The following is a 13,698-nucleotide window of genomic DNA, read 5'->3' on the forward strand; positions in this document are numbered from 1 at the left end:
ATGATCCGATTAGTCAACTAATCGAATAAATAATTGGTGATTAATCGATTATAAAAATTATCGTTTGTGGCAGCCCTACCAGATATACAGGGTTTTGTTCTCAGTTGAACCTTGAAAAACTCCAATCGGCTGCACTGACATGTAAACAACTCTCTCRTTAGAAGTTGGACTTCACAATATTCACATTGCAAAAGACTTCTTGGAGTGCAATGATTGTTGACTACTATATTTAAAGAGTTTTTAAGTTGTATTTTTCATGCTAATGCAGAATTTAACCAGTAGGACAGAGTCAAACGGCAGCAAAAGCTCATACCAGACACAAATGACATCGCCAAAAAGGCTAAAGGTCACATAGAGTAGGAAGTACAGATTAGAAATGGAGGGGAAAATATACCTCGCAATTTTTACTAATATTATGCAGCAATAGTTAGAAGTTAGTTAACAGAATTTAAAAACAGCTCAGAGTGCCAGCAGAAATCGATAAATCAGCGTGGGAAAATATTTCAAACCAATTTTTTTAAACAACCTTTACTTTTTAAGTAAAGTAAAAAAAATTTAAGAGACAAAGAAAAATATATGACTGATTCTGCTGCTAGAATCTGTCACTTTTTGACACTTAATAAGAACTATCTAATTTTGTGTGTGTGTAAATTAACTCTTGATAATATCTCTATGCTTCAGCACAACGTTCATGGCAACTTGCAAGTCATGGAAATTACACATGAGATGTACACACAAACATGAGAGCGTGTAAAAGAGTGGAGGGAAAACATCTAACTCGCAGATCAGTAGGAATTTAAAATCACACAGACCAGACACTGCTGTTTAATGGGAACATTTTTGGTCGGTTATTCTAAATTTTAAAACAAATCTTCAAAAGACTAAGTGATGTTTTTATGATTTTGTTTCCATCGTTCCATTGTTTCCATGTAAAGCTGCTGTTTGGGGAAAAAAAAGCATTTGGACAACAGTTATTTACAAAAGTGATGCTCTCACACTGTAAATTTCAACATTTTAAACTTTGTAAAGTTGATAAATAACAGGATGATGTGACGTGCAGACGGTGATTAGATCTTTCAGGCGTGTGCTTCAGTGAGCACATGAAAATACCTGACGGTACAAAATGTCTTGTACAGAGGACTGACAGCTGAAATCTGAGTGTGTGAAAATGCTGAGGAAAACAACATTGCTGTGTGCATGTATAGATGCACAAACAGGCAGCGATGACTCTCCGGTGGCAGAGCGGCATCAGCGTTATCCCCAGAGACACGGGGGGCAACCAATCAGAGCTTTTCTTTGTTTCTTTTTACAAAAGGGGCTCGCGCGTCTCCTCAGTTTCAACTTACGTCAGCGCTCAATCACCRTGTTTATGATTGGCAGCACGCAAGAGTTGGGACAAGCTGGCTCACTGTGGCCACGAGCGAGCTTATTTTAATCCCGTCTCCTCTGAGAGAGACGACCCCCTGGGCACCCTGAGAGGACAGCCTTCAGTGGAGACGTGAATGAGTGGGGGGACTGCTCAGATCAGTCTGGGCTGAGTGTGACAGCCTGAGGCCAAAAGGCTGAGTCAGGCCGACGTTACAAACCTTCCTCTCTGTCACTCACCATTAACAGTTTTACGTTTCAGAACTCAAAGATTACATAAGATCTTCATTTGGGTCTTGGTGCAGTTTGCTTCCTAATTTCTTCATTTATTTATGGTTTTAATGAGACTTGATTGCAAAGTCGATCATTTCCCTGCATGTGTTTGTCAGTCCACAGAGGCGGATTATGARAGTGTTCCTGTTGAAGCTTATGGACTCGCCATGCTGAAAGGAATGGGTTGGAAGAAAGGCGAAGGCATCGGACGAACCTTTAAACAGTGAGTGACAGCTTCACCTCCTTTTGCTTTGATCTTCTGTCTCCTAATTTACCACCCAAATGAGTGAAAATGCTTATTACAATGTCAATAAAAAGCAATAATCTGTAATTAAACATTTAACTGCTGGAAGACCACTTTTAAAAAAGTGAGTTGTATCATGTTGCTCTTTTAACAGCACTCTAAACTCAAATGAGAGTGGTTCTTGTAGATTTCAAAGTAAAATATGTTTTTGTTTGTTTTACAAAATAAAATTTTTTCAGTGGATATTATAAATATATATATATGTATGTGTGTGTATATATCCAGTATAGTGGAAAGCTTTAATTTGAATATGTGGCTGTAAGAACAAAGTGAGTTCGCTGGTTTCTGAAGTGTTTCTGAGCTCTTGAAGCAAATTTCACCACATTTGTTTTGTTTCTATTTTTATTGCAGTGTTGCCTCGAGGCTTGAATATCACAGCCTTTCAGTTTGTTTTTTTGTCTTGTTGTTGCCTTTGTACAAAAATGCTTCTGGATTCTCAGAATATTATTATTATTATTATTATTATTATTATTATTATTATTGTTGTTGTTCACTGGTTATGACAAAATTCCTAAATTCTTTTTATTTTTACATAAAGTTTTATTTTTATCATTTTTATTTTTACATTATGTTATTCTGAAATTGATTAATTAAACTCAATTAAATACCAAATTTAATGGTATTTTGTTCCTTGTCGAATCTTTTAAACCAAATCATTTTAGTAGCTTGTCAATTCTTAACCATTTTGATAAATATTTTATGTACTTTAAGATGGCATACATTAAACATGGCTTTAAAAAACAAGGCAGTTTTTAGCATCACAGCTAATTACCTAACCACAAAAAGAAAATCATAATAACACAGACTGTGAGTGAATAAAAATAGTAAAAACAAATGTTCTTTCTTATATACCGAGGACAAATCTCCATGATTCATCACTTGTCTCAGTTTAGCTTTAATCCCACGAACAAAGCTGAAGGTGTGTTGGCCTCCAGCTTGTTTTTGATCCTGCACATGTCCACGTCTTTGTTTATTGATTTTATGCTCTTTCTTCCTGTCGGCTGAAGAGATGTGAAGCCAATCGAACACCAGCTCCGTCCAAAAGGCTTGGGCCTCGGAGCCGATCGTTCAGCGATAAAGGATCTGGAGCCCAGCAGACACCAGCGTCCCCCGAAGCCAGGCGAGGAGCGGGCGAAAGAGGAGGAACTAGTGATGGGACCGGGGGGTTGTGTGCTGGTGGAGTCAGGGGCACATAAAGATCTTTATGGCAAGGTAAACAAAAGTAGACAATATGTCTGGTTTCTCTACTGTTTATTAAAGTCTTAGTTCTGTGATTTTTTTTCTCAACGTGTTTCAGATAGAAGGTGTTGACGCAGACAACGCTCGAGTGGTGGTGAAGCTCGCCATAGGTGGAAAAACTGCGACAGTCAGCCAGTATAACATCAGACTGGTCGGGCGAAAAGAATACGACAAAAACAGCAAGGATCTCAGTGAGTGGTGCCAGTGTGTAGCTTGTCAGATTCAACAACTGGGAAATTATTTCAGGACAAAAACCAGTAATGGAGTTTTCTTCCGTTTAAAGACATTTCAGACTGTGTGCAAAACAACTAACATAAACAACAGATTAGGCCACACCTTTTATAAACAGTAAAGTCTCCTCTTAGAATAATATGACTCAGAATCACAGTCTCACAATGTCGGTTTCTGTTGTTGTACTAATGATGATGATGGTTTTATTTTTTTCCCCAAACAGGCCGACTCAGTAAAGCCCACAAAGAAAAGGAAAAAGAGAAAGAGAGGGAAAAGGAGCAGGAGAGAGAGCGGCAGAGACACGAAGAGAAAAATAAAAGCAGCGACAAAATAAAACATAAGTCATCTGAAAGAGAGGAGAGGAAGAGGAAACACAGAGAATCCAGTCAGGACAGGTACACTGAAAAAAGTTTCTCATGTTTTCTAACAATCAATATGTGAACCTGAATTATTTCATCCTCTTTATTTTTATTACAATTATCTATTATTGATAAAGAATTGGTCTTTTCTCTCCTCCTATGTAGAGATAAGCCTCCAGTAAAAGAAGCGAAGCAGCCAGCAGCCGCCCCCTCGTGGCTCCAGAGAGACCTGAAAGTTCGCTTCATAGACAAAGTTTTTAAGGGTGGCAGGTACTACAACTCAAAGGTACCAGAGCCTCTGTACATTTTCTTTGGGTCAGCCTTTAATCAATGGGAAACACTTGCATTAACTGGTGGTCTTTATGTAGCACAAGTGTATAGTAGTGAAAATCTGAAAACTAATCCTACTTATGTTTCTATTATCCACACTCCTCACTTTTAAGATATTTGCATTATTGAACAGGCAGTCATATAAAAAGTAATGGAAGAATGCACCATGTGAGTCCCATGTCAGTTTGTAAATCAGCCTGGTGGTTGTGCAGATGCGAGTGGAGGATGTCCTGACGCCGTTCACCTGTGTGTGTCGAACAGAAGAGGGACGACTGTTAGACGGTGAGTCGTCACAACTCAGGAGTCATTTCGTGTTGCCTATATATTATTTTTTTTGCTGTTTTCTTATAAACAACATGCTTTTTTTCTTATATTTGAGGACACATTTTCATTCTTGATGTTTATTTATGTCACAAAGTTTTATGGGGGTTGATGATGTTAAATAGTGGGAACCTTTATGACCTAATATAAATGGAACTTGTTGGGCCTCAGTTTGAACATAAATGCATTAAAAGCTGAAGACAATCCTCAGTATAAGATGATGGGAAAAATATGAACCAGATGGGATAGTGAGCGTGACACGTTTTCACTAATTTGTGCAAACGTTCATAGGATTGTAAAATAAATCAGCAATATGGTAAAAACATGGTAGGGCAAAGTCAGCTCAATGTTTTGTTACAACAAGCAAAACTCATTCCAGTTGACTCAAGTTAAAAAAAAAAAACCAAATGAATTTTGGTTTTAAAAAAATGTTTGCAGGAACATGATTGCAGATGTTTAGGAAGATGTTTTCGTCATGCTATGAAGCAAAGTAACTACAACCAGGTGTTACTGCCTACATTAATATTAAACTGGTCACTGTTGAGCACGATCGTAGCCTCACTGACCCAGAATGCATTGCTCATGTAAAATAAGGATGACCTCTTGTTTAAAGTGTTTAACTTTTAGAACTGATTAAATATTTAACATGTTATTAATAGCATGTTTGTGAGCGTGTTGAGACATGCATGTGTTATTAGTTGTGGTTTCTTATAAAATAACTATCATTCTTTTGGAAAACTATTTTATTTATAAGAGTAAGATAAAAACAATACATACACAAAGCAATGTGTCATCTTTTCAACTATGTCAGTATTCTTCATAGTGGTTTCTTATAAAATAACTATCATTCTTTTGGAAAACTATTTTATTTATAGGAGTAAGATAAAAACAATACATACACAAAGCAATGTGTCATCTTTTCAACTATGTCAGTATTCTTCATAGTTAGTAGATTTTTACTATTTATAAACTCATAATCTGCACTTTTTCTATAAACTAGTTTAATTTTACATCACTTGCTGGCTTCAGCCTTGTGTATAATTGAATGTGTTGCTTAATGTGATGAATGTAATGTATGCAGAGATACTTCTTTATTTTATGCATCAATTTAAATTTAAACCTCATATTTTCTGGCAGTTCATACACAGACAGTTGTTATGATGTTCCCATACATTTAGAGAGAATTAGAGATAATCCATGCCTTGCAGTATATGAGCAAACTTCAGGTCATTGTGCAGAGAATAATTGGTGATTGATCACCCAATCTACTTCTTACTGCTTCTATGGTAATCATCGCTGTGCATGTCTGTGATTGATTAAGATGTTTTTTTTCTGTGGTAGATGTGAAGCAGGACATGTTGGAAACCATCATTCCAAAAGGCGATTATGACTCAGTAATGGTTGTACTGGGTGAACACAGAGGACAGGTGAGCAGCTGCTCGTCACTTCTGCAGTAAATAGTTTAAATGTTTACATTCACTCATCATATCCTCATTTTCAGTTTTGCTTTCATGGTTTATTAAAGCTGTTCTTTTTATTGATACAGCTTGAAACAACATGATTTTTACCTAATCCACACAGGGTTAGAATTATACACACAGGCTCTAATATATTCATACACCCCCACTAATATTTTGTTAAATTAGTTGCACCTCAACTAAAGATGTTTTGTACCCACCAACCAGCTTCTAATATATTTCTGTTTGACCCCTCTGCTTGGCAGAGTTGGTAGTTTCTTGAAATCAGTTGGTTTTCTGGCACAAACCTGGCATTTAACCATGTTCCATTAATTTTTATAGTGTTGAGTTTTGGGAAAGCCTGTCCAGAAGATTAATGTTAGCTACTTCATCCAATCAGAAATGAGTTCTCACGTTTGAAGTCATCTCCCTGTTGGAACAACTGTCTGTGTTGATTTCAGCTGCAGTTGAAGAATGAATTTATTTATTATTCCATTGACTTTATTCACCATACCACATCATGATGCTACCACCACCATGCCTAACAGTTGGTACAATGTTCTTAGGTTTATAAGCCTTACTGTGACGCTTCCAAACAAAGTTCATGTCATTATTGACAAATAACTCCGTCTTTGTCAAGTCTGACTGTAAAATGTTTCTCCAGGAGGTTCTTGACTTGTCCACATGGTGTTTAGTTGCTGTTTTTTGGAGCAGGAGCTTCTTTTCCTGCTTGGCACCTCGTCAGTCCATGGTGATGTAAAATTGGCTTTATTGTAGGGGTGCACCGATAAATCAGCCAATCAATCAGATTCATTGGCACCGATGTCCTTTATGATCGGAGATCAGCCGATACTTAGACAAGATCATAATAATCAGAATCTGCAGGTCAGACTTTTTAAAGATCTGTGATCGGCCAGAAAACTGTAATGGGTGCATCCCTACATTGTTGTGAACAGAGACATGAGTTCTAGCAGTCTCCACTTCTGGTCAGGCTCGGGTCTTTGTGGTCCTCCTGTTCTTGAACATCTGAACCAGTTCTTTCATCTAATGTTGATGGTGAGTCCAAAAAGTGCTGTAAGACAAATTGTTTTTATCCTGGCAAAGAGAAACCACCAGCTGCAGTTAATCATGATCACTACCAAGACATTCACCGGCCTTATCGAGTCAAATATTCTATAATCTTCAGAACCACCTATTAAAGATTTGAGTGAATATATTTGAGCAGAATAATTAATTTTACTAATCAATGTGTTCTGTGTGAGCAGGTCGGCCGTATCCTTCAGCGGGACAAGAACAAGTGCAGAGCGATGGTCCAGCTTGACCGATACGAGGAGAAAGTGTTCACGTTGGATTATGACACTATTTGCCAATATGTCGGAGCAACTGACCACTGACCCTCCGAACTGTGTTGTGATAAAATGTTCTTAGTAAATCCTGTCTCATCCTAAATGTTACTGTTTGTAAAACTGGTAAGTAGATTATAAATCTGTGCGATATTTTTATTAAAAATAAAACCTTGTCAAGAATTTTAGACGTGCAGATGCTTTATTAAAACGAGTTCCAACGGCTCATTTTTACACCAGTCTTGAATTTTATTAAGTTACCTGATGGTTCTAGTAGCAACATGAAAGTCAGTCTTTTTATAAAACATATTTACAACATGCAACGCTCTACACATTTAATAAGTAGGATGTTAAAGAGCTGAACAACAATGAAGAGTAGAAGCTGCCGTCTCTGTGGGGTCTCCTCTTACTCCTTGGGGGGTTGGTTAGCGGCGTTAGCTCGTAGCACAGCTCCTGGACTGGGGTACGGCCGCTGCTGGAAGAGAGGACCGGCTGCTGTCGTATCCGCACCGGTTTTTGCTTCGTTGCGTTTGGGCAGGCCGCTTGACCAAGAACCTCTGTTTAAAAAGAAACATTTGTCTTAATGAACACTTTGGTTGATCAAAAACACTGTCAGCCTATCAAGACAGCTGAATGGCTGTGATTGTGCTTTATGCTGCTACTCTGATTATTTTTATTTTCTAATTCATTTGACTTTTTTTACATACAGTATGACAACCAGTAATAGAAATACCAGCTCATCACAGTTCTGTACACAAGTTTTAAGCAAAACATTATTTCTTTAAAGGCGGCAGCCTTTCTGGTGTTTTGATGAGTTATTTCAGGAAGTTGTCTCAAAAGTTAATGGTTCACTTTGCAAAGAGTTCTTATTAAATTTGATCTTTAGGCACGTTATCAGCAGTCTGTRCCAAAAGCAATTTGCTCCAATTTCTTTAACAGAATTGATAAAAAGTGCCAAAGATAACACAGCTTGACAGAAATAAAGTCATATTTCATCACCAACAAGGTAATTCCCAAAGAGCTGTTAGCTGAAAACCTGACATCCAGTCGATGATCAGCTGAAGGAGGATGCATCGCTCAAACCCTGTCTCAGGTCTTTGATTGATTTCTTCCCCTTCCCTCGTTATTTCTTAAAACCATGACTTTAGAGACTGCTCATCCTGAAGTGGCCTTTTTTTTGTTCTCGTTTAATTTTTCCACCTATTTTAAGGACACATTATTAGTCTTTGAAGAGTCACTTTGAGCAAAGGCACTACTGTATTGGTAGCTGAAAGGTTTAAGAAAAGGCAACTAATGAAAAAAAAATGCAGTTTTTCCTTTTGAACCAATGTTTAATGAAATGTTCTAATGTTTAATGAAAACACTTCGAGTGAGTGGGCCATGTGCAACAATTCATTGAAATAACCTGGAAAATCTAACTGCATGGTAATGTAAAAATCACACATTGTTTGTTTGGGATAGTGGCTCTGAAGAGCACTGAACAGAAGCTTTAGGTGATCACTCAGAGTGATGTTCTGCTGTTACAGAGGTTGCACCCAGCTGGTGAAACCAGAGAGGTGGGACTGCAGTGACTTCGCTCCCACGAGGTCTTATTGTGATGTGACTTGGCGCCTGCTCTGCAGTGCCAGCAATAGTTTCCAACCAGCGTGCATTATGTTACACAGGAGCTGCAGCCCTCTGCATTAAATTAAAAACAGCCTTTAAATGTCAGACGTGCCTTCGAGGCTCTTTACGTACTGCGACAGGAGAGATGCAATAGTTTAAATGGTTATTAAAAAGGAAACRATGGAATTAGACAAATTGTTTTAAATGTGAAAAAAATAAAGGAGCTTATTTTAAATCTTTAATTTATCAATTATTTTTCCTGAGATGACAAAAATAAATGTAGTGTTAAAACACTGTACCTTGGAGCATCAGAATAAGCACTTGGATCCATCGGGTCCATCTCATCATCTTTCCTTCCTGAAAAAAATTAATGAGTGTTTAATATTTAACACACAAAACAAAACTTCAGCGCAGAAATGTGTGATTTACAGTAATGCACATGCAGGCATGACCTCTTTTGTTCCTGCTGTACGGTGCCACGTCCTCTCTCCTCTGCTTTCTCCTGTCTCTGTCTCTCCCCTCGTCCCGGTCTCTGTCTCTGTCCCGGTCTCTTTCCCGATCTCTGTCTCTGTCCCGTTCTCGCTCCCGTTCCCTCTCTCTTTCCGGCTTCTCAGCTGGTTTCTCACCTCTTTCGGCTATCACATCAGCTTTAAAAGAAAGAAAGAAAGAAAGAAAAAGTAAAATCAAAGTTAAAAATACATCCAGAACAAAATCCAACAAAAACAAACTGTACTTTGAGATCATTTGCAATAACTTGCCATAATGTGTTAGTTTACAACAGGTGTACTGAGAACTAATAAATAGTCACATAAAAAATAAGATAAAAACAAAACAAAACACACCTTTTACTTTCTTGGCAGCTTTTGTTACCACTGCAGCAGGGTCRTTTGGAGATAACCAGGCGACCAAATCTGTCTCCACATTCCAGTAGTAAGGAAGGCCGCTGTAGATTACAGAAAACAACATTTAAAAAATAATTTGATCGACAATTCCACTTTATTTTATGATGCATGAACAACCAAAATAAATATCTGACTGAACTCCTTTGATATTTATGTTCCAATAATTAAAACATAAATTTATTTGAGTGCGTACCAAGCAGGGTCAAAGACTTTGTACCAATTAGGAGGCAGACCCTCTGCTCTGGTGGCTTCATAATCTACATTGTTGTCGTCATAATCTTCAGCAATAATCTCCTCATCTGGACCTGTTTTAGTTGAGCAGAATAGGTTGGATGTACAATGCAAGAAAACAGAGAAAGGATGTATCGAGACATTTATCCCAGGATTACACGTCCAGAGAACTACCATATTCTCTTGGTCTGACAATCCCTCTCTTGGCCAAGCGGGCCAGCAGTGCTGGAGGTAGAGGCATCCTGAGTTACAGGTTTGAGGATTAGCTTGTAATGCAACCCTGAGTGATAATCAGAAAAGAACAGAAACAGAATCATCAAACACTGAAAGTAAAATGTTATATATTTGATAGGCTGATGCTAATAAAAAGGTCAGAGCGTGCACTGCAGGTAGGTTTTAAACAAAAGCAAAAACAGGACAGACTGCAATTATTTTTAACAACAAAACTRCTTTACACTAAAATTTCTCCAACACTCATACTTTCTGCACAGTGCAACATCATCCAATGAGATTAAGTGCAGTATTTGATGTCTGTATGCATTACTTTTATTTTAAATAACACTCATACTTTCTATATTTAATAATTTATAGCATCAAGAGCACTTCTGAAATTTACGACTGAGTAAAAAGCTAAGCTGCTACAATCATAATCACAATCACATTCTGCTTTTGTTTCTGAAACCTACAGAAAAACGATAACTTAGTATAGCAGTAATGTCTGTTTAATATAAAGACTTCAGTTTTAGAAAACGCCCTCAAAAATGTGTGCAATCGTAAATTTATTTCCCACAAACAACAACAAGCATGCCCCAGGGCTAACTGTTAGCAACAGCTGCACTAAAGCAACAAGCAAGGCGGCGCTGAAACAAGAAAACAGCTTCTACAGCAGCAATAAAAAAAAAATGTTTATACAGAAATCACCGATTGAGCGAAAAAAATAATAAACGTTTACCTGTGCCAAAGAAATGTGTTATTTTAAACGTCGATAGCAGGGTGAACGATAGCAGCAAAAAGGAAACACGACGCGCACAATGATGACGTYGCCGCGACCTCTCGACGACAACAAACATGGAGGAATATATCCGAGAACYTTGGTAAGATTAGCTTTTAAATGTTTATTTTTTTGAAGTTGTACTTTAAAACTGGTTARCCCATGTTTTATTGTCGTTTTGTAAATATGTAATTCATCAGCAACAATGAACAGACGAACATCGTGAGTTAAGGCACTAATCATTGTAAAGGCAGAAAGTTGTTCAAATGTTGTTTAGTCTGTAAGTGTAAACATTAACTATCCCTAAACCGCAAAATATTACTAGCCACTGTTTTAAGTAGACGCAGTTAATGGTTTGCAACATTGCCGCATGAAGTTGTTTGTCACTTTCCACAAGCAAACACATCAGGTTATGGAAATAGTTTAATGAGTTTTGAAAACAATTAATTCTGTTGGAGTATAAAGAGTACAAGGGGAACAAACAAAGCACGCCAGGTTTTGTAATAATTATCTTTGAAAGTGTCACGATTCCACAGTTTATTGTTTAAACATTTTAGGCTTTATTTGTTATTTTTCTTGTCATAACGTGCTTTCTTTCAGTGTGTCCTTTCAGGGCAGAGCAGCATCCAGAACTTTTTATCATTACATAAAATATGGGGTTTTGTATTGTCCTGTTACAAATTGCCCTAATTGGACAGAAAAGTAAACATTTCTACTAAGTGTTTTTGTGATGATTGGATTTGCCTCATTTGCCTTTTTTTCAGAGCTTTCTCTCTTCTGTGTTAAAAACACATAAGTGTTTGTGAACTGAGCACACCAATTGTTGAAGTTTTGTAGGTGAATTCTTTTCCCATTCTTGCTTGATGAACAACTTCAGTTGCTCAACAGTCCCAGGTCTCTGTCATGTWTTGTGCTTCATAATGCTCCACACATTTTCAATGGGAGACAGGTCTGGACTGCAGGCAGGCCAGTCTAGTACCCACACTGTTTTACTATGAAGCCACCCTGTTGGAACACTTGCAGAATGTGACTTCATTGTCTTGCTGAAATAAGCAGGACGTCCCTGAAAAAGATGGACCGCAGCACATGTTGCTCCGAAACCTGTTTGTACCTTTYAGCATTAATGGTGTCCTCACAGATGTGCAAGTAACTCATACCATGGGCMCTAATGTACCCCCATACCATCAGAGAGGCTGTCTTTAGAACTTTGCTCTGATAACAATCCAAACAGTCCTTTTCCTCTTTGGTCCAGAGGACACAACAACAGGACACTTTCCCACTTTGTGTCAGTCCATCTCAGATGAGCTCAGGCCCAGAGAAGCTGGTGGGGTTTCTGGGTGTTGATATATGACTTTGGCTTTACATGGTAGAGTTTTAACTTGTACTTGTTGCTGTAGAGACCAACTGTGTTCACTGACAGTGGTTTTCTGAAGTGTTCCCGAGTCCATGTGGTAATATCTGTTACAGAATGATGTCAGTTTTTAATGCTGTGCTGSCTGAGGGATCAAAGGGCACAGGCATTCTGTGTTGGTTTTCAGCCTTGCTGCTTACTTGTAGAGATTTGTCCAAATTAGAACAGTAGRTGATGAAATTTCTAACTTTCTTTCAGATGTTTGTTAAAAAACGTCGTTCATAAACTGTTGGACTATTTGTTTTCACAGTTGTTAACAAAGTGGTGAATCTCGCCCCGTCCTTACTTGTGAATGACTGAGCCTTTCAGGGATGCTCCCTTTTATATCCAATCACGACACTCACCTGTTTCCACTTAACCTGTTCACCTGTGGAATGCTCCAAACTGGTGTTTTTTGAACATTCCTCAATTTCCCCCATCTTTTGGCCGCCCTGCAACACGAACTGTTGCAAGGTCTGTTGCAGACCTTCAAAATGAGTGAATAATTGAAAAAAATAGAAAAACAGTAAAGTTTACCATTAAATATCTTGTCTCTGTGAATTCAATTGAATGCAGATTAAAAAGTTTTATTTTTAAATCACTGCATTCAGTTTTATTTGTGTTTTACACAACATCACAACTTCAGTAGATTAAAGTTTGTATTTGGATCTTGCTGTGCCTGCAGCCCCTGGAGGATATTGGAAGACTGTGGAGGAGCTTTCACGTTGGGTACCATCGGAGGTGGGGTGTTCCAGGCAATCAAGGGCTTTCGAAATGCCCCAGCTGTGAGTCCGAAATGTTTGCTCCTTGGTTCTTTATTTTTAAAACATTTATTAACTGGTCACCGTTATTTCAGGGTTTTGGACACAGACTGAAAGGAAGTGCTAAAGCAGTGAGAGTAAGAGCTCCACAGATCGGAGGTAAGAATGTCTTATTTTTTTACTGTGTTGCTGTTGTTACTTTTATTTATTTTGATCAGAAATACATTTTTCTATATTTAGGTGTAACAGGGCAGCTGGATCTTTTTTTATTTGAGCATCCAACTGATTTAATTTCAGTTGTCAAAACAAAACGTCATGCAGTCCACCCATCTTGCCAGCGTTGCCTTGTTTTTACTTGTAGGTAGCTTTGCTGTGTGGGCAGGAGTCTTCTCTGCAGTCGACTGTGCTTTAATTCGCCTGAGAGGTAAAGAGGACCCGTGGAACGCTATAACAAGTGGTGTGCTGACGGGAGCCATCGTAACAGCACGCAGTAAGAACAAACTGCAAAACTCCTTAAGCTAAACAAAACTGTGTGAATGAACACAATAACTCCCATCACTCCCTGAATGTTTCTGTTTTTTTTTTCTTTTTTTTTT

At 38.0% G+C, this 13,698-nt stretch overlaps 3 protein-coding genes across 4 annotated transcripts in view; 2 read left to right on the top strand and 1 right to left on the bottom strand.

Annotated features, from left to right (window-relative positions):
• The window catches only part of gpkow (G patch domain and KOW motifs), a 9,571-nt gene extending 2,166 nt beyond the window's left edge, over positions 1–7,405 (top strand). The window contains exons 4-11 of the mRNA XM_014010985.1: positions 1,755–1,861; positions 2,950–3,154; positions 3,240–3,372; positions 3,636–3,807; positions 3,937–4,057; positions 4,314–4,383; positions 5,764–5,849; positions 7,145–7,405. Of these exons, the coding sequence (XP_013866439.1) occupies positions 1,755–1,861; positions 2,950–3,154; positions 3,240–3,372; positions 3,636–3,807; positions 3,937–4,057; positions 4,314–4,383; positions 5,764–5,849; positions 7,145–7,273 (1,023 nt within the window). The 3' untranslated portion in view covers positions 7,274–7,405. The remainder of the gene's footprint in view (positions 1–1,754; positions 1,862–2,949; positions 3,155–3,239; positions 3,373–3,635; positions 3,808–3,936; positions 4,058–4,313; positions 4,384–5,763; positions 5,850–7,144) is intronic.
• Positions 7,406–7,447: 42 nt separating this feature from the next.
• On the bottom strand, positions 7,448–11,017 carry pqbp1 (polyglutamine binding protein 1). 2 transcript variants are annotated; one of them, XM_014010988.1, is made up of 7 exons: positions 10,913–11,017; positions 10,135–10,240; positions 9,923–10,034; positions 9,670–9,770; positions 9,280–9,474; positions 9,127–9,184; positions 7,448–7,779 (listed from the first exon to the last, which is right to left on the bottom strand). In XM_014010988.1, exons 2-7 carry the CDS (start codon positions 10,199–10,201, stop codon positions 7,629–7,631), a joined length of 684 nt encoding a protein of 227 aa, XP_013866442.1. In that variant the 5' UTR covers positions 10,202–10,240; positions 10,913–11,017; the 3' UTR covers positions 7,448–7,628. The 2 variants fall into 2 exon arrangements, with proteins under 2 accessions (XP_013866442.1, XP_013866441.1); XM_014010987.1 differs by having other exon boundaries at positions 9,923–10,240; positions 10,913–10,991.
• Positions 10,995–13,698, top strand: part of LOC106519281 (translocase of inner mitochondrial membrane 17B) — a 3,770-nt gene continuing 1,066 nt past the window's right edge. Inside the window, exons 1-5 of the mRNA XM_014010870.1 lie at positions 10,995–11,054; positions 12,262–12,317; positions 13,027–13,126; positions 13,198–13,261; positions 13,464–13,592. Of these exons, the coding sequence (XP_013866324.1) occupies positions 10,995–11,054; positions 12,262–12,317; positions 13,027–13,126; positions 13,198–13,261; positions 13,464–13,592 (409 nt within the window). The remainder of the gene's footprint in view (positions 11,055–12,261; positions 12,318–13,026; positions 13,127–13,197; positions 13,262–13,463; positions 13,593–13,698) is intronic.

This window comes from Austrofundulus limnaeus, unplaced genomic scaffold, assembly GCF_001266775.1.
Source record: "Austrofundulus limnaeus strain Quisiro unplaced genomic scaffold, Austrofundulus_limnaeus-1.0 Scaffold75, whole genome shotgun sequence".
Lineage (NCBI taxonomy): Eukaryota > Metazoa > Chordata > Actinopteri > Cyprinodontiformes > Rivulidae > Austrofundulus > Austrofundulus limnaeus.